The sequence below is a fragment of the Hippichthys cyanospilos genome, chromosome 14 (genome assembly GCF_059441005.1).
Source record: "Hippichthys cyanospilos isolate Australia breed blue-spotted pipefish chromosome 14, RoL_Hcya_1.0, whole genome shotgun sequence".
Lineage (NCBI taxonomy): Eukaryota > Metazoa > Chordata > Actinopteri > Syngnathiformes > Syngnathidae > Hippichthys > Hippichthys cyanospilos.
This window is the reverse complement of record NC_142382.1, coordinates 4,725,001-4,745,000: the sequence shown is the minus strand read 5'-3', so window position 1 is coordinate 4,745,000 and position 20,000 is coordinate 4,725,001. Positions and strand designations below refer to the sequence as shown.

The 20,000-nt window shown below is 38.3% G+C and overlaps 2 protein-coding genes across 2 annotated transcripts in view; one reads left to right on the top strand and one right to left on the bottom strand.

The window, feature by feature from the left end:
- begain (brain enriched guanylate kinase associated) overlaps window positions 1-3,390 on the bottom strand; it is a 49,161-nt gene extending 45,771 nt beyond the window's left edge. The window contains exon 1 of the mRNA XM_088432689.1: window positions 1,687-3,390. Coding sequence (XP_088288815.1) covers window positions 1,687-3,264 — 1,578 coding nt within the window. The 5' untranslated portion in view covers window positions 3,265-3,390. The remainder of the gene's footprint in view (window positions 1-1,686) is intronic.
- dlk1 (delta like non-canonical Notch ligand 1) overlaps window positions 1,492-20,000 on the top strand; it is a 40,605-nt gene continuing 22,096 nt past the window's right edge. Inside the window, exons 1-2 of the mRNA XM_088432688.1 lie at window positions 1,492-2,876; window positions 3,458-3,543. The gene's annotated coding sequence lies outside the window, so the exon portion shown is untranslated. The remainder of the gene's footprint in view (window positions 2,877-3,457; window positions 3,544-20,000) is intronic.

The window sequence follows — 20,000 nt, the reverse complement described above, 5'->3', positions numbered from 1 at the left end:
CCTCAGTTGTGTATAACTTATGAAAAATTGACTTCCATTCCTTACTTTAAATTGCATGTAGGTAATATCTGTGTTGTATGTGTGGAAACGCTGCCATCCAGTGGTCACAGTTATCACTACAGTTCTCAGTTGGGTTATATTTGGTAAGCATTAGTGAAGGGTGTCAGCTACACTCCATAAAAAAACATATTTGACAAGAATATTTTTATTAATGTTATTTCTGAGAATGAGAATTCTCAGAGGATGAGAATTTTCATCCATGGCACTATAAGAGTTAAAATTTTAAGACCTCAACCCGAACCACTATACAGTAGTTACAGTAGTTAAATCTATGAGCTCATCTTGTCTTTGATGAAATCCCACCAACCTCTATGTCAATAAATGCTTTTAAGCATTTATAACATTTATAACATCATCCATTTTACCACTAGGTGGTGCACCAGGACAAGCAGTAGAATCTTAGGTGTCAAGGTGGTCTTTGCATATGTGCTCACCCCCAAATTACTAATGCAGTAAAGCTTTTTCCACTAGTAAACCTATATTTTAAAGTCGACTTACCCGACTTGGTCGACATTTTTTCCCAGCCTTGCATTGACCATTTTTACTCACTGCTCTGGTAGAGGATAGTCTAAAGTTATACATATTTTATTTAATATGTATGTTAAGGGTTAGTAAGTATATCTTGTTCTGTGCCCAAACAAAAAAAAATAAAGAGAAAAGGTAGTCTCTACTTCCACACAGGCAGCACATAGAGAAACTTGTGTGAAATATATATCTTATTTCTTTGTCAGTAAATACAACTTCAAGCTTGAGGCAAATTTGCAGCAAAGGTCGGATGTATTTTTAATATCGCGTGCCACTTGTCCCTCATTGTTCATCTCCGCACCGGCAGAAAGCTCAGAGGCTAGCAAAAGAAAAACGCGAATGCATTTAAATGGGAATTAAAATGAGACCTTTACCGGGGCCCTTTCACAAACAACCCCGCATGCCAATGTGTGAATGCCAATCGACAAGTTCAGTTAAAACACAAAAAAAAAAAAAATATATATATATATATATATATATATATATATATATATATATATATATATATATATATATATATATATATATATACACATTTCCACCAAAACTCAAACCCTAACCCCTAACCCTGTTTCCGTCACGACACTTGTGACATTCGCAAGCTGAGCTGTGATTGGTTGTTTCCTGAGCACCCGTAATTTTATTTTTAGTTGACAAGTGGCAAAATGGCCGCACTTCGAGAGGGATGAAAACAATTAGTTTTTGCTACTTAATTCATATTCCACAATCACAATCGCAGAATAGGGCTGTGAAGGTACGCCAATCCGAGGTGGGAATTCGGCGTCGGTATGCACCGTTTGATTAGTTAAGAAAGTTGGCACGTCGCAGCCATTGGCGGGGCGTTCGGGTGTCGCTTTCAGTGGATTCAGCATTTTGAATCAGCATTGGATCGTCATGGTATTTGATCTCTCTGATTGGCTAGTGAATCAGCGCACGCGTGTGTGTCACAGGAAGTAACGAACTGAGATAGTCAGTAAAGAAAAAACTTCATAGTTTTGCACAATTTTCCCATCTTCATCCTTCAAATTTTGACGTATAATGTCTGTGGATCTCACGGATCCTTTTTAGGATGGACGTGTGGAAAAAAGGTAGTCTACTCACCGTGATGTTACCTGCTCTGGGCAATGAGATGGACCTGTAGGACATTCTTGGAAACCCCTCCGGCCAATTGAAAACCGGGCACGGGTTACTCCTCCCACTCGAGGCCCACTTGGGTTCGTAACTGTTCCGCATGACTTGCTTGAGGTCCGTCTCCTTTTTTTTCTCCGCCGTCAAGACTCCATTCCTCTCCCAAGGACTTCTTTCCTGTCTCTCTCTGCTTCTCTCCTGCGCCTTTTCTAGGTGCTTCTCATTATTCTCTTTTATCAGGCTACCATTAGCCATGAGTTCATCAAGTTGCCTCACTCTGTCAATGTCCGTCTCCAGATAAAGCCTCCCGGTGGAGGCCTGCGACTGTATCTTTGTACAAAGTTCCATGCCGCCATGTTCTCGGTATGAGGGACCCTCCCCTTTTATTTTCCTCAAGATGTCTGCCGGTTCTAAGACCTTACAGCTAGGTAATGTCTTGCTCCACTCTTGGATGGAGCTTGTGATGTCCTTGGAGTCATTTTCGTTGATGGTCTGGAGGTTGGAGCTGGTCGGGCTGCACCATAAGCTCGGAGGCGTCGGTAGGTTTGCCGGGGTCGGGTGAATCGACGCCGGCGGGGGTTGAGATTGGGTCGACGGAGGAGGAGATGAGTAGCGGTGTCGCAAGGTGGATTGTTGTTGTGAAGGGCCGCTGTTGGATTTCAGTACCCTGCCCGTCACCTCGTTGAGGAACTGCGAAAACTTGCGCCTGTCCTCTTTCTTTTTTGCTTCACGAGGTTTTGAGACTGCCAAGGTCTCCTTTTTCGGAGAAGATGTTTCAGGGCTTTGTGTCTTGGTATTTTTCCCCCGAACTACGTTGGTCTTCTCCAAGTCACCCTGACCTTCCGTTTTCGGGGCGGGACGTGTAAAGATTAGATTTTGGTAAATGATTTCAGGCTCCACCGCTGCATTCGCCGACGCCTGTTCGGTGTCGCAGATCGTTTCATCCGATTTCTCCGTGTCGCCTTGCTGTGAAGATTCCCGAAGCAGGCAAGTAGCTCCTGAGCTCCAACTGTTAGTGTCCCAACTTCCGTCATCGTCACTGGAACTCCCGATGCCGCTTTGTAGACCGGGGCTGGTACTCCGTTCGCTTGGACCTGGACTGGAGTTGTCGAGGCTGCTCAGCGATCTCCTCCTCAAAAGCGACAGAGATCCCTTCAGTCTCGGTAAGGTGAAACTAAAGTTCGGAAGAGGTCCTTGCAGGCTCGGTAACGATCCCTGGAGGGAGGCGAGGGAATCCGAGTATCTTTTACGGCTCGGTTTGGAGACGTACTGAAGACTTGAGAGAGGTCCTTTAATTAACGGAGATGACTGACGACGCAGCGGTGGGTCTTCTTCGTGGTCGCTATACGGGCCGGAGAAAACGGGGCACGATGCGGTAGACGAACAAGAGCCGCGATCCTTTCGAGACGACGCCGTCCTGGATCTGGGTTGTCGTTCCAAAGTAGACATGCCGCGTTTTTTAACCCTTCTTCTCGCTGGCTTGGGCGATAGTTTTTTTATAGACTCGAGTCTGACACCGTCGTCTGATATGGACACACACAAGTGAACCATGACAGACGGTTTTCGGTTCTCTCAGCTGTCCGTCCTAATTATCCTGTGCGGGACACTCGCAGTGTGACACGCTTTTACTTGTCCAGCAGATTAACCAATGAGAACACAAAGCCGTTGGGAGTCTGGTTGACGATTTCACGCCCGTGAACCTACTTTCACATGCTGTCAATTGTTTTTTTTTTTCTCTGCGCAGATGATCAACAGCTCCCGTCTGTGGGCGTCATCCGTAATGAAATGTGTATTGATACGGTTGGCACTGGAAAACAGACGTAAATTCAGGTCAGTGATATTGAGTGACGCTACGTATCGATGGGTCAAACACAGCGGTTTGTTTGTTACGTGATGAAAGTGATTTGACAAGACAGCTATCACAGCTTCAACCATCAACCACTTTTTGGATCCACCAAAAAGTGATAATACTGTAATTTTTTTCCCAGGTTTTAAAGTGTGTAGAAGACGATAGCCCCAAATTAATTCAGGCGTATTACTGTTGTGTTGGCACAGTATTCCAACAACTATCCTGGGATAGTTTTTACTCCAGACACCTGGAATATAGGAAACCTATAGATAGATCTTGACTGTGTTTTTATGTAGTTTTGCGTATATGATCCTGTTGCACACACCGATGTTTTTGTAGCATCACTTGGTAAACAAAGTGATAACAAAATGAAGATTCGTGGTTGGGATTACCGATAACATTTGGAGTTGTATTTTGCAGTATTTTTTTTTTACCAGTAAATTCATGGTGTTAAAACACAAAATAGATTTGCTGATACCTGCAGAAACCCTGTTAAAATCTCACAATGTTTTCCACACTATTAAGGCGCACCTTCAGTAAGTGTGCCTGTTTTAAAACTGTTTTGATATATAAGTTGCACCGCATTATGAGGCGCATAGGATAGAAGCTACAGTTGGGTTGTATTTTGCATCCACTAGATGGAGCTGCGCTGAAGGGAATGCCAACAAAACAATCAAATAAGTCAGTCAAACTTTACTTATAAGAAATCAGAAATTAAGAATAAAAATAATTTTTGGAAAGTACTATCTAAAGAATGGGAAAACACCTTTTGATTAAAAGACTGTTTTGATCAATGCCAAGACAAATCAAGTCTAAAAAAATGTAATTGTGATTTAATTATATTCAAGTTTAAATCAAGTTGATTTAAGAACTTTTTCTAGATTTCTTTCACCAAAGTGCAATTTCTTTTACAAAAATTTGTGTTTTTTGCCCCTTGTCCCCATATAAATTACTTCAAAATCGGAGCATATAACACAAACAAGGTGTTATAAAAAATTCAATAGTAAATACTATATTTATAACAGAAATGCAGAGGTAAAAATTGAAGAACTTACATGGTGATTATGTTATTTTATTTTTTTGTCTCCCAAAAATCGAAACTCGCGATTCATATACTGTATAAGGTGCACCGGATTTTAAGGCACATTGTCAGCTTTGGAGAAAATTGAAGGCTTTTGTGCGACTTATAGTGCCAAAAATAAGGTACCCCCTTGAAGTCTGCACATAGGTACTTAAACCCTCGTTTGAGAATCATTAGCTCTTAAAAAAGTTTCAACCATCAACCACTTTTTGGATCCACCAAAAAGTGATAATACTGTATTTTTTTCCCCAGGTTTTAAAGTGTGTAGAGGACGATAGCGCCAAATTAATTCAGGCGTATTACTGTTGTGTTGGCACAGTATTCCAACAATCTGAGTTTGTTGGTATTATGTTGAAATATATGTTGGTGCTGCTCTTATTTCTAAATGTGCAGGTATGTTCAATCTGTGTTGAAAGAATGCTGTTGCTGTAACCAGGCAGTTTGAAAAAAAAAGTGCGTACATGTCTGATGTTACAGATGTTTACAGTTTGTTTTATTTTACAGTAAAGTTTCTATATTGGACCTCACCCTGGACCTAATCCCAATATTTTTCTTGCATGTGTGTAAGCGTCAAAACAAAACACACGTTTTGTTGCTGCACCCGCACTCGGGTTGTCAAACATTCAAAGCTGACTGAAGGAGATTGAATAATAGTTTAATCAGATGGAGCCACGCAAGCATCCTCCAGCTCTTGGAATAACACACTCTGACTTTGCTAATAAGATCTCTGCCGACTCATCGCAATCCTGTGAGTACGTCCCCCTTCCCCAAACGGCCGCGAGAGAAAGATCAGATGCTTCGTTTCATCCCCGCCAGAAGCGCGCCGATAAACTCTTCGGAGAAATCTGCTTTGGCGTTTGGCATGCACGCAACGCGGATCGTTACGTGTGCTGTACATTTCAAAGCTTTGTCTGAGTAAATGCAGCAGGCGCAATATGACATTTATTTGTCGCGTAGCCAGTTTTGTTGCAGTACTACGAATCTCAGCGATACAAGCCATTCGTCAAGCTGATACATGTTATATGATAGCGGTTCTCATGTTGGGGGGGGGGGGGGGGGGGGTACATGAGAGTTTCACTGTTTCTGCAGTTACCAGCAAATCGTAATGCTTTTTAATGCTGGGACAGAAAAAGTATGTGTTACTTTTCAAATTAAGAGCAAAGTAATTGGAACATGAAGTCACTAAATCAAGGGTGTCGATCTCATTTCAGCTTCTACTCCCAAGTGGGGCGGACCAATCAAATCATAGTATTATTATTAGTTCTTAACTATGATTATTCGTATAAAACCTTCAAACAAAAATTTCAGATTTTTTTTTTTTTTATTCTTTTCGTGCCATGCGTTTTTGGAAAAGAAAACTTCTAGAGGTCCATTTAACATTTGTGTGCTATGTCTACATAAATATGGGTGCGGCCATTGAAAGATTGACTTCCATGATTTTCCAGTGGGCCAAGTAAATATCAATATTTCATTTATTAATTACAACGTGTTAGTCTAGAAAATACCAAAGTGGCGAAAATGCGCGTTTGAGAGCACGCAGCCAGGCAATTAACGTCAGTAATAAATAAATCACCCGTAGGTGGAACTATTGTTATGGATACTCCGTTCCTACGGGGACTGATTTGATTGGAGGAACAGGTGTTGGTGAGAGCTGAATAATGTCGCAGTTTTGCATTTTAATGTCGGTAAAACGCCTGTTTTTGACCCCTTTTCTTTACTACTCTGCTGGCATAGTCTCTTGCACCCGCGAGCCTGGTGACGATGGATCATTTTTCCTACATATATATTTCATTGTTGATGTTATTTAATTGTATACATGTATATAAGTAGCACTTACTGTACTATTTTGTTAGCATTTTTTTTTATATGTATATACAATTTAGATGTTTTTGCACGCATTAGCTAATTAACGACGATTTTGCCTTACGATTTCAACCCCGGAACGGATTAATTTCGAATGGCGGGGGTCCACCGAATATTCAAGAGTGGAAAGTTTCAAAGGAAATTAAAAAAAAACAATAACTACTTTATCATTTATGTTTCCCGCATTTACTGTTGCGGATTTAATTGACATCCATAACGCTCTTACGAATGATGAACAATGGCCAAGCCACCTCCCCGTGGTGTCAACATTGATGTTGTCATAGAAACAATGACTTAGTCACAGCCATCTGTTTCCTCCCTCCCCGGCGTATGCTTTATGCCAGAGATAGTAAACATACATTAAGCGTTCCTTCCAAATAATCGACAATAAATAAAATTATATTGATAATAACAATAATAATATACTACTGGCATTTTCACACACAAAAAAAAGGAAAAAAGCGAAAATGTAATCGACAGAGGGCAGGTCATGCAAACCCAGCAGAGTTCTCATCGTTGTTTGCATGTGCAATGGCGCCATCCAGTGGTCGTTTTTGTTTTTGAACAAAAGCAAACGTACTGGCCCACCGGATCTGGGCCGACTCAATCAAAAAGGGTCAAAATGTTAGCCAGGTTAGTTTCCAAGATTCTTGTGACCTTCCCAGGTCTCGGTCGACTAGGTTTCGACTAAAGGGTGACTCAGGAAGTATGTGGAGATACGCAAGGGTCAAAAGTTTGGTACTTGGAAAAAAAATACAAGTTGTTGTTGAAGTTTGGAAAATGTAACAATGTATTGTTTTGGATTATTTTCACGTTTCACTTATACATATTTTGATATTCAAGGTATTTTTTTTATTTTTTTTAGTTTTTATCTGTATTATCTTTTGAAATTCAAGTAGTAAGGTGACTTAAAAATGTCCATGTATACTAACGTATTTTTCCTCAGAAAAAAAAAACAACTATGTACAGTAAGGTTCTAAAAACAGAATTTTTGTTTGTTTTGTTTTAATGACCATATATAGTGAGGCATTTTTGGCTACACATATTTTTAAGGGGCTTTTTAATTTTGCAGTTGTGTTCCGTCTTTTGTAAAAAAAAAAATTCTGTTTAGGATTTTCTTTTGTGATTTTTATTTTGCAGTTGTTTTTCATCTCTGGAAGTGTCTTTTTGTTGTTGTTTTTGATTTTCTTTTGTTTGTGATTGCTGACTTGTTTTTGTGTTTGGAAATGTCTTTTTTGTTTTTGATTTTCTTTTGTTAGTGATTTATTTTTATTTACAGTTTGGTAATATGTTTGGAATTTTCTTTTGTGATTTTTGAATTTGCGCTTCTGTTTCCTCTTTGATTTCTTTTCTGTTTGAGATTGTTTTTGGTTGTTGGTTATGATTTGCACTTGTTTCTTTTGATAATGTGTTTTTTGTTGTTTTTTAAGGTTATTTTTCCTTTCTTTATTTTATTGTTTGCGATCTTTGATTTGCTGTTGTGTTTTTCTTTTGTTTTTTTCCTGCTTGTTTGTTTAGTTTGTTTTACTGATTTGCAATTTGTGAGCCACCACAAAAAAATTAAACAGAAGACCTCAAATATTATATATATATATATATATATATATATATATATATATATATATATATATATGTATATAAATGGTTTCACCTCTGCACAGAAATGTTTTTTGAATGCATTTATATTTTCCAAAATTCAAGATTACCGCAAATTTTCAGTGTAATTTAGTTTTTTCCAAGAATAAAACTTTTGACCTTTATGTAACGCCATAGAAAGAAAAATCTGCGCGGCTGTCCATCAACCCCAAACATCGGGGTGCCCCGGCCATTAAATGTGATTGAAGGGCTGTTAAGATGGCGGATACACGGAGGTGCATCGCCGCGTTAATCAAAGTCACAAACAGGGCCAAGAGGAACACCGCTGCCTCATGATTGGGGCCATTAATCACACTTGATCCCTCAGAAAAAAAAAATAAAAAAAAAATCTACGGCCTCACGCTCTGTCACAGAGTTTGCCACATTTACATAAACGTGTGCGCGCGTGTGCATGGAAATGTCACACCAGAGGCTAAAAATATGCATCATTTCCACACATGCAGAGAAGTGTTAATTTCGAAGAAAAAAAGGATTGCAGGCGGGTGACTGCTACAAAATAGGCTTGTTTGTTGTTTTTTTTGCTTCCATCGCCATCCGCGTTGTTTTATTCAAGTGGATGGATGAGTTAACAAGGGGTTAATCTGAGAGAACCCACTAGCAAAAAAATACAATTTTAGGTACTTAATTAGTTAACATTTATTACTTGAGTGCTTTTGTAAAATACTTGTTTCAATTTGGTCAAATAAATGATGACTTTAGCAGTAAGTAATTTAGTAACAGCTATTTTAGCCCATTCATGAGACAAAAAGTTTTGTTGTCCCTTCATACGATCATCGATCGATCAAATCATTGATTGGCATCTGTCAATCAGATCATAGCTGCCTCTGATTGGATGACAGCTAACCCGGCTAACGTATTTTTCGCACTATAAGGCGCACAGTATTATAAGGCGCACATTCAATGAATGGCCTATTTTCAAACCGTTTTCCTATATATGACATTATAAGGCACATAGAATAGAAGCTACAGTAAGGGCAGGGGTTGCGTTATTCATCCACTAGATGGAGCTGCACTAAACATTATTTCGTATCTAAAATAATCGCTTACTTTAGTACTTAATTACCTATACTAAAATACTTAAAGTAAATGATTACATTAATGATAATGTAAGTCATTACTTCAAGTCACTAAAATTAAAGTAGTTGATTACTTTGGTACTTAATTCATTTGGTATCAGCTATTTTTAGACAGCCAAACACAAAAATTGCAGTACCAGTTTTTGGACATAAAGTGCATAGAATAGAAGCTACGGCAGCGGCTGGGGTTGCATTATGCATCCACTAGATGGAGCTGTGCTAAAGGGAATGTCAACAACACAATCAGATAAGTCAGTCAAAGTTTATTTAATCAGAAAGTAAGAATAAATATGATCTGTGGAAAGTACTATCTGAAGAATGGGAAAAAATACCTCTTGATTACATTAAAAAAACGTTTAAGTCACGGTTTCAAACTCTAGGCCCGGGGGCCGAATCTGGCCCGCCACGTCATTTTGTGTGGCCCGCAAAAGCAAATCATGTAAATTGCCGTGACCCTTCCGCAATTTGACCTTGTCATATATAATAAATAATAAAGTTGAGATTTTGCCGGTTTTTATTTTTTTTTATTTTCAGTAACCTCAACAATAAACCAACAAACTGTTATGCTTTACTTCAGATTTCAAAACTACTAAGCCATCAATTTATTGAAATAATATGATGAAATGAACTTCTAACTCGTCAATTAACTATTTTTCATACAACCAAAACGAAAACTCGCTGTATAAGGCGCACCGGATTTTCGTCAATTTTTGAGAACATTGAAGGCTTTTGGGTGAGCCTCAATAATTCGGAAAATACGGTAACCGTCTTTTTCAAACAGTCTTTGTCAGACGAAGAGTAATCTTACACGTAAGAGGACATTGATTAGGATTTGTCTCGTCACGCAAATACACAAACGGAGGACAACGGAGCAGGTAATTAGAGGCATGAAAAATGGTCCGGCGCCGGCGTCTCGCCCTTGTTTTTCGGCTATGCTCCATTTAGAAGTCTGAGCGGCATTCATGAATATCAATTAGGGAGATCACACAAGAGAGAAAGAGGAGTGTCGGCGATGGCGACGGAGATGACGCCGCGAGCCGAATCAAAAGGCAGACAGATTGTTCCTTTCCGCGCCGCCGCCGCCGCCGCCGCCGCGTTCAGGCCTGAATGCTCGCGGGAGCGCTGAGATTAAGGATGTTTTCATAGCGCTGGCAAAAGCGCGTCCGCCGACGCCCGTTAAGCAGGCAACTTTCAAAAACAAGGATTTCATTTGCACAGTCAAAGGATCAACATTCATATCGTTGCTTACAAATTCTGGAAATTTGGAATGGGGCCCGACCGGATCGTGTCAGTAATATGAAAATACCCATGGTGAGGTCCCGATTCCTCACAAGGGACAGCTCAGCTGGAAATAGAGTCATATAAAAAATAATTACCATATATTTCGGACTATAAGCCGCGACTTTTTCCTCATGTTTTGAGCCCCTGCGGCTTATAGTCTAGTGTGGCTTATCTGTGTGTGTGTTTTTGTTTGTTTGTTTTTTTTTGTGTTAGCCACCAGCAAGAAAATGTTTTGAGCCCTGCGGCTTATAGTCCATTGCGGCTTATCTGTGTGTTTTTTCTTTGTTTGTTTTTTTTTTTTTTGTTAGCCACCAGCAAGAAAATGTTTTGAGCCCTGCGGCTTATAGTCTAGTGCAGCTTATCTGTGTGTGTTTTTGTTTGTTTGTTTTTTTTTTGTTAGCCACCAGCAAGAAAATCTTTTGAGCCCTGCGGCTTATAGTCCAGTGCGGCTTATCTGCGTGTGTGTTTTTGTTTTTTTTTTTTTTGTGTTAGCCACCAGCAAGAAAATGTTTTGAGCCCTGCGGCTTATAGTCCAGTGCGGCTTATCTGTGTGTGTTTTTCTTTGTTTGTTTTTTTTTTTGTGTTAGCCACCAGCAAGAAAATGTTTTGAGCCCTGCGGCTTATAGTCCAGTGCGGCTTATCTGTGTGTGTTTTTCTTTGTTTGTTTGTTTTTTTTGTTAGCCACCAGCAAGAAAATGTTTATGAGCCCTGCGGCTTATAGTCCAGTGTGGCTTATCTGTGTGTGTGTGTGTGTGTGTGTTTTTTTTTTTTTTGTGTTAGCCACCAGCAAGAAAATGTTTTGAGCCCTGCAGCTTATAGTCCAGTGCGGCTTATCTGTGTGTGTGTGTGTGTGTGTTTTTTGTTTGTTTGTTTTTTTTGTGTTAGCCACCAGCAAGAGAATGTTTTGAGCCCTGCGGCTTATAGTCCAGTGTGGCTTATCTGTGTTTTTCTTTGTTTGTTTGTTTTTTTTTGTTAGCCACCAGCAAGAAAATGTTTTGAGCCCTGCGGCTTATAGTCCAGTGCGGCTTATCTGTGTGTTTTTCTTTGTTTGTTTGTTTTTTTTTGTTAGCCACCAGCAAGAAAATGTTTTGAGCCCTGCGGCTTATAGTCTTGTGCAGCTTATCTGTGTGTGTTTTTGTTTGTTTGTTTGTTTTTTTGTTAGCCACCAGCAAGAAAATCTTTTTGAGCCCTGCGGCTTATAGTCCAGTGCGGCTTATGTGTGTGTGTTTTTTTGTTTGTTTGTTTTTTTTGTGTTAGCCACCAGCAAGAAAATGTTTTGAGCCCTGCGGCTTATAGTCCAGTGTGGCTTATCTGTGTTTTTCTTTGTTTGTTTTTTTTTGTTAGCCACCAGCAAGAAAATGTTTTGAGCCCTGCGGCTTACAGTCCAGTGCGGCTTATCTGTGTGTGTGTGTGTGTGTGTGTGTGTTTTTTGTTTGTTTGTTTTTTTTTGTGTTAGCCACCAGCAAGAGAATGTTTTGAGCCCTGCGGCTTATAGTCCAGTGCGGCTTATAGTCCAGTGCGGCTTATCTGTGTGTGTTTTTCTTTGTTTTTTTTGTTTTTTTTTGTTAGCCACCAGCAAGAAAATGTTTTGAGCCCTGCGTCTTATAGTCCAGTGCGGCTTATCTGTGTACGTTTTTATTTGTTTGTTTGTTTTTTTTTGTTAGCCACCAGCAAGAAAATGTGTGTATCTATTCGAGGTGTCGATTTATGGAACAACTCTCATATAGAACTGAGAAGATGTGAATAAATGGCTGTGCTCAAAAAGAGTTCAAACAATATATTATTCAAAAAATATATATGTTTACATTTAATAAGAGAATGTATAAAATTTGGGATAAATTAGTGATGTGTAAATTTAATATACAGTACACAGTATATGTAATTTTATTCATGTGTTTATGATTGTATATGAATGATGTAGAATGTGTTATTATGTTTACAAACTTCAAACAGACAAAAAAAGATTGAAGTATTGTTTTCAATTTTGAACTGCTAGTTAACTAAGATATCCATCCATTTTGTATAAATATGTCGGGACTAAGCATGCAGGCATGTTCAGCCCGTTGAAGAGAGGATGTTGTCGTTGGCAGATAATTACAAAAAAAAAAAAAAAATAACTAAAAAAAATGAAAAACTTCATATATCATCTTTTTGCGTGAAGATCTGATGTTATTAGCAGCAGTTTATAGTCCAGTGCGGCTTATCAGTGACAAAAATCAATTTTTTGCTCATATTTTGCTGCTGCGGCTTATATACCGGTGCGCCTTATAGTCCAGAAAATACTGTAACAATTGGGATCACAGAATGCCTTGTGTCGAGAAATTAACTCATTCAGTGCCATTGACGGCTTTTGACGTCAAATACTTTTTTTTTACTGGGCTCCAGTATGAGATGTGATTGAATTGAACCGACTTTAATTTGAAGGCATTTCATTCCAAAGCAGGTTCATTTATGTGGAACAGAATGAGGATGAGTGCGAGGAAAAAAAAAAATGGATTCCAGGCTTGGTACAAATGTGAAATCAACTGTGATACATAAAGCATAATCATCTTCTTTTATTGCTGATGATAATTAGGTCTCATTTGGATTTCCATCTTGTTTGCGATGGAAACCACAGAAAGAGATATTTCTTTTGTTTTTTCTTCAGCATCTTTCAAAGAGTTTGAGTCTAACGTTGACGTCCACATCCGCATTGTCTGGTTTTTTTTTTTTTTTTTGTGGTTGTTGAATGCCGCCCCGCGTATTTGCGGACGATAAAAGAAAGCGGGAGAGAAAGATTGTTGTTTCGGCGTTTTGACGAAGAGGGCGGACAGCGGGCCCCGCTTTAATTGAAGCGTGTTTGCTCAAGTCAAATCGGAGGTTCCTGCTTCTTGTTGCCATGGCGACGGCATATTGAGGGCTGGAGCACAGAGGGACCAATTATATTTACTCAGGACAAGGAGACGTAGCCCGCGTATTCCATGGCAAGTTCGCCTCGTGTAATTGCGGCCATTATGGGAACATCCCGCGAAGGAGCGTAGTCAAATGCGCGTGATGATCATCCAGCTAGCTTAAGCGGCTAATACGCGCTGCTATAGGAATAATTTACAACAATAAAGTTAAAGGCTTGACATTTATGGACTTAAAGTTGTCATTCCAAGAAAATAATAATATTGTATTTTAGATATTTAATTTACTATTTATGCGAAAATTTAAAGATAAGAAATATTTTTTTAAATAGAGTAAATAATGTCTTCAGTTTCAAGGTAGATTTTTTTTGAATGTATAAATTCAAAATTAATGTCAAATACATATGTGCAATATATGTATGTATGTGTGTGTGTATATACACTCTATATATATATATATATATATATATATATATATATATATATATAGTGTCGAATTTTTAAATTATTTTTTTTACACACACACACTGAGGATGAAATATGTATATATGTTATATATTATATACATATATTGGTGGTGAATTCAAATTTCATATTTGTTTATATTTATATATTATTGTATTTATTTATTATATTTTTAAATCACCTTTGAAGTGAGTAAGTTTTTACTTCATTTACTAAAAAAAATCTCCTTTTCAATTTCCCACATGAATAATTTATAATTTTTTTATTTGAATAATTTGTAATTTTTTTATTTGAAAAAAAATCACTTTATTACTTTGTCATTTTGAATATGATTTTCATAAAATGACAACTGTACATCCTCAAATGTTTGTCTTTTAACAGTAATATTTTAACTTTATTCTTGATACTTTCTTGTTACTGTTCTTCTTTATTCATTTCTTGTCAATTCTATTTTTTCAACTATTTTTATTCCATATTTTCCTTGAAAATCAATTAATAAATAAAACATTTTCTCTGCAAAGTACCTAATATTATGTCTGATGGGCGAAACTGACTCTCTATTTCCCTCTGTAATTGTATATTATTAAAATAATTATTATTTGACTCCAAAAAGCCTAATCCAAATAGCCCGTGCTAAACGTGCCTGCAGCAACACGCAATTAAAGCTCATTAAAGCATCAGTGGTGTAATTATGAACATTTTTAATTAGCTGTGAGTAATTGGTGGAATCAATTGCCACTGGTCGAAGAAGGTTAAAAAAAAACAAAACAGCATCCTGCGTTCAAATCGGCTCGTGATTTTCTAGCGAGTGCATCGCCTAATTATATCAAATAACCTCAGCAATTTATTGAACTTCCTTTCATTGATACTGCACTTATTATTCTTTTCAAGCGCAGCAAAGCAATATTGCGATGAAGTGAATCTAATCCGCTGTGCAAAGCGCAAGGAAACGCTTGCGTGATTATTATTGCCGGGCGCCTTTTATGAAAATCATACGTCACATTTTGACAGCTCCGGAGCAAGAAACATGAGCCTAATTTCACATTCCCTTGTAGATGCTTCCATAAATGAATAAATGAAACCCTTATATATATATATATATATATATATATATATATATATATATATATATATATATATATATATATATATATATATATATATATATATATATATATATATATATATATAGATAGATAGATATACACACACAAGCATCAGGAAGAAAAAGAACACCTATGGGAAAAAACAAAAACAAAAAAAATGGCCTCTTCAGGGGTCCTTCCTGGAGGGTCAGTGGTGCGAGACTAAAGCCCGAGAATTGTTGGCTGACACCAAGCTTGAGCTGCCGACAGCAGAACAAAACTGCTGAGGGATGACATTTGTAATGCTAGAAAAGAATCCACTGCAAATGAGATGAACTCATTCAATCCCAAAGACATATTTTTATGTATTTAAGAGTCAAAACATTCAATACCAGGATCTTATTTTCAATTTTTGGCTAGAGGTGGGTCTGAAATTAGCTGATATGTAATGAATTAAGTACTAAAGTAATACATTACTTTTGGTATTTAAGTACGAAGGTAATCAAATACTTAATACATCATTTTTTTTAGGACTTTAGCAACAGCTCTGTTCTTATCTATGACAATACAAATCCATATTTGCTACACTCGAAATTCATTGAGTTGAATCTTAACTTTTCTCTTTTGGTTTTGTTCCTTTTTCAGACAGGTTGATAAGTCCTTTGTCTTTTCTGGCCCCGATGAAATATAGTCAGACATTGTGGTGTGTGTGTGTGTGAGCGTTGGGGTCACTCAGAGATAGTGTGTGTGAACACACTTTTAGAAAGAGGTGGCGGCGGGGGACAAACCAAGTAAAGGGAAGCTGGCTGAACATTGCACTCTATTTCTTAGTCGCCAGTAAATCACAGGGGGGTTGGAATGTTGTTTTGCTCACATATACTGTCGCCAAAAGAGACAACAAGAAAACAGGTCATCCCGCCAGAGCAATTACGATGACGCTGCTTCATAAATAAAAGCGCACACCTCAAACACGTTTTCTGCCTCTGTAACAATCCCTGTTTTATCTTCACTTTAGCACTTTTGTTAACTGCGCAGACTGCAACTAGCTAATAGTATCTATCTATCTATCTTGCTAGCTCGCTATTTTATCAATCTATCTATCTATCTTGCTAGGTCGCTATTTTAGCTATCTATATTGCTGACTGGCTATTTTATCTATCTATCTTGCTAGCTAGCTATTTGACCTATCTATCTATCTATATATCTTGCTAGCTAGCTATTTTATCTATCTATCTATCTAGCTATTTTATCTATCTAGCTATTTTATCTATCTATCTATCTTGCTATCTCGCTATTTTATCAGTCTATCTATCTATCTTGCTAGATCGCTATTTTATCTATCTATGTTGCTGACTGGCTATTTTATCTATCCATCTTGCTAGGTCGCTATTTTATCTATCTAGCTTGCTGACTAGCTATTTTATCTCTCTATCTATCTTGCTAGCTAGCTATTTTACCTATCTAGCTATCTATCTTGCTAGCTAGCTATTTGACCTATCTATCTATCTATATATCTTGCTAGCTAGCTATTTTATCTATCTATCTATCTAGCTATTTTATCTATCTAGCTATTTTATCTATCTATCTATCTTGCTATCTCGCTATTTTATCAGTCTATCTATCTATCTTGCTAGATCGCTATTTTATCTATCTATGTTGCTGACTGGCTATTTTATCTATCCATCTTGCTAGGTCGCTATTTTATCTATCTAGCTTGCTGACTAGCTATTTTATCTCTCTATCTATCTTGCTAGCTAGCTATTTTACCTATCTAGCTATCTATCTTGCTAGCTAGCTATTTTATCTATCTAGCTAGCTATTTTATCTATCTATCTATCTTGCTATCTCGCTATTTTATCATCTATCTATTTTGCTAGGTCACTATTTCATCTATCTATCTTGCTGAATGGCTAATTTATCTAGCTAGCTAGCTATTTTACCTATCTATCTTGCTATCTTGTCTCCCTAATTAGCTAGCTAGCGGTTTATCTAGCTAGTTAACTAGCTACTGTGCTCACTAGCGAGTTAACTAGTTAGCTCTTCAGCTAGCTAGTTAACAATCTAGCTATCTAGTTAGTCAGTTAGCTAGTTAGTAGCTACCTAAAACAGCCATATGGTTCGATATTAAGATCAGTCAGCTGCATCGGCACGCACATTCAAACGTGTTTCCGACTTGGTTTGATTTTTTCAATTATGTAGAACCCTGTCGGGAGAAATATTACGTTTATATAATCACGCTTTTCATGGCATAGCTTTGGAATCATCATTTATTCCAGCCCTTGAAAGAATACGAGAGGAAAGATCTTGATCTTCCGAAAGCGGCGTCTCACTCTATCTCTCTCCGGAATTGTCTGACAGTTCTGTCATGTGGAATTATGGAGCGGACGATCTCATTAAAAGCCGGGGGGGATCCTCGCTGGCTTCCCGCTTTCATGCTGTGATTGTTTGCAGCTCACATCAAGCCAGTCCTTAATGAATAGACGTCTTTATTAACCTTTGCGGTGTTCATTTACAAAAAGCCTCCATGTGAATTCTGCGCGTGCGGTCTTATTATGCGTTGGGAATATATGGGCCCCTCGCTGAGTGCGACGCATGACGCGGGGGTGTAAACGCCTTCGTTTTATCGGCAGAGGTGAACTATCTATAATCGCCAGCGCACGCCGACGCAATTGAAGGGAGGATCTGAAGGCAGCTCGTATGGAAAGACGAGGTCGAAAACGACTGACACGCTATCTTGGCTAAATTTCACCGGCCTGTGTGACAAGAATGTCTATATTGCAGGGTTACTGTTTTATTTCGTGCTTTATATTCATCGTGGTGCTGTGAAAACCTTGGGCCTTCCTACGTCCTTCGGGGAACAAATTCGCATCCATAAAATCTTGCACGTCAACACAAAGTTCTTGCAAAAGGGCGGTAAATGTCAACGGTATGCCCTATCTTCCATACGTGCCCGCATAAATGATTACGTGCGATTCTCCGCTGTTTTTAACGCCGTCGTTTGCTTCTGTAGAATTGATGAAAATGTATGACAATAAGTCTCGTTTTGGTATTTGGTGGTGGTTCGTGGTACTGTAAAATTCTCCCCTCTGTGTGTAAAAAAAATTACGTCCTTTTCGCTTTGTTTATTTTAAACCGTTGCTGCTACACGAATCCTCATAGTGCAGTTTTATTTATTTAAAAGGATACCTAACCACTAGGCGGCAGTAGTTTCGCCAAATTCTGTCCAATCGGAAAGAACTTTCGTCTCTTAACGACACCGGCGTCGGAATCTTTGGCGGGAAATAGAGTTGAGTGATGACGTAAATCTACACGCAAACGCGGATTTGGAGAGTTTGGAAAATCTTTGTTAGTTTTTGAGACCTTCGATATTAATGGAAAAAAAACGTCTGTCATTCCTAACTTCTTCTTCTCTTCTTTTTATGTTATTTAAATAGGAGTTTTTAAAGAAAATATGGGTTTTAACCACAAATTGAAAGATATTTTTTATATACCTCTGCAATGATTTTAGTCGCTTTAAAATTTCCTTTTCATTGTTAAAGTCATTTTCTTTACTGATCATTTTTGCAGTTGTCAAAATATGTTCCAAGTAAAAACACATTTTGGTTATTTTTTACGAAAATTGTGATGATGCAGTTGTGTTGTAAAAATTACAACCGCAACAATGAATATATTTTTATGGTTCGGATCACCATCTAAGATATTTTGGTCAAGGGTGCAATTTTTGGACGTAGCTTCCATATTGGCTTTCATCTGTAATCATTATTTCCCTTCAACGGCGAGCACTTCCTCCCATGCCACTTTGCATCCCTTTTCATCCTCGGCCCAATTCATCAAGTCCATTTTCTAGGGCCCCGCGACGGCCTTTTGTGCGGTTAAAAGACATTTTTCAGTCAAATCAAATGAGCGACGACGGCGACCGACAAAAGCAGACGGAGACCATCAAGGTCAGACTGCACCTTGCGCTACCGTCGATATTATATTACGGAGCCCGGCTTCTTTCTCTTTGCTCTCTCATGGGCAAATTATACATTGATCGCTAGCCGAATAAATCCGAAGCAGAAAGCGCAATCGGAATTTTCCCGTCCCCGTTATGTACGTTCGCTTCCCAAAACTGACATTTCCTCAACGCTGGTTAAACAACATCAAAGCCGCAGCTTCATTCTTGAGCCCCGCGCTCGTATTTGCGCGCAAACGAGAGCCCTCGGTTCACGCCGTTGCATCATGGGAAATGGGATCCGACGGCGGGAAAATAGGCTCATCAAGTCGGTTACAGTCGGAGGAGCGCCGACACTTTCATTATCTGCTGCCAGCGTGACAGGAAAGGAAAGGGATGGAAATTGTCACGGAGGTCGCGGAGGTGACCTTGACGCCGGACGATATTGTGTACGTCGTTTTCATAGGACTGCGGCCCCTTTGCTTCACACATCTTTGCTTCAAAAACTTTCGTGCGAATTTTTACAGATGGTAAACTTTACTTCAACATGTGAAAATGACAGTTTTCGTAAAAAAAAAAATCAACGTCCCAGAGGAATTTTTCACCCATAACTCGAAAAAAAAATCGAGAAAATAGAAAAAAAAATGTCGTTGTTTCAATAAACATAATCTATACTCAAGTACAGCGGTGGCTCGGGATACAAAAGTCCTGGTTTACAACATTTTTTTTTTTTTTAAACCTATAACACAAAAAAAAAAAACATCCTTGTTTCAAAAAAAACATTCTATAGAATTTTTTCCCAATTATAAATTTTCTCGTAAAACTATCGTGGTCCCATTCTACCCTTACAGCGGTACCTCAGGATACAAAAGTCCCAGTTTACGAAAAATTCAATGTACCAAATGACACCCAAAAAATAATTTTTTGACTCATTACACGAAAAAAAAATCAAGAACGTTTAAAAAACAAACAAAAAAACGTCTTTGCTTACAAAAAACTCAATGTGCAAAACGATATCGGAGAAGATTTTTTCACCCATACATCTTCGCTTCAAAAGAACTGGCAAACACTCATTCAATTCCAAAGACGTCTTTATACGTCTTTACAGA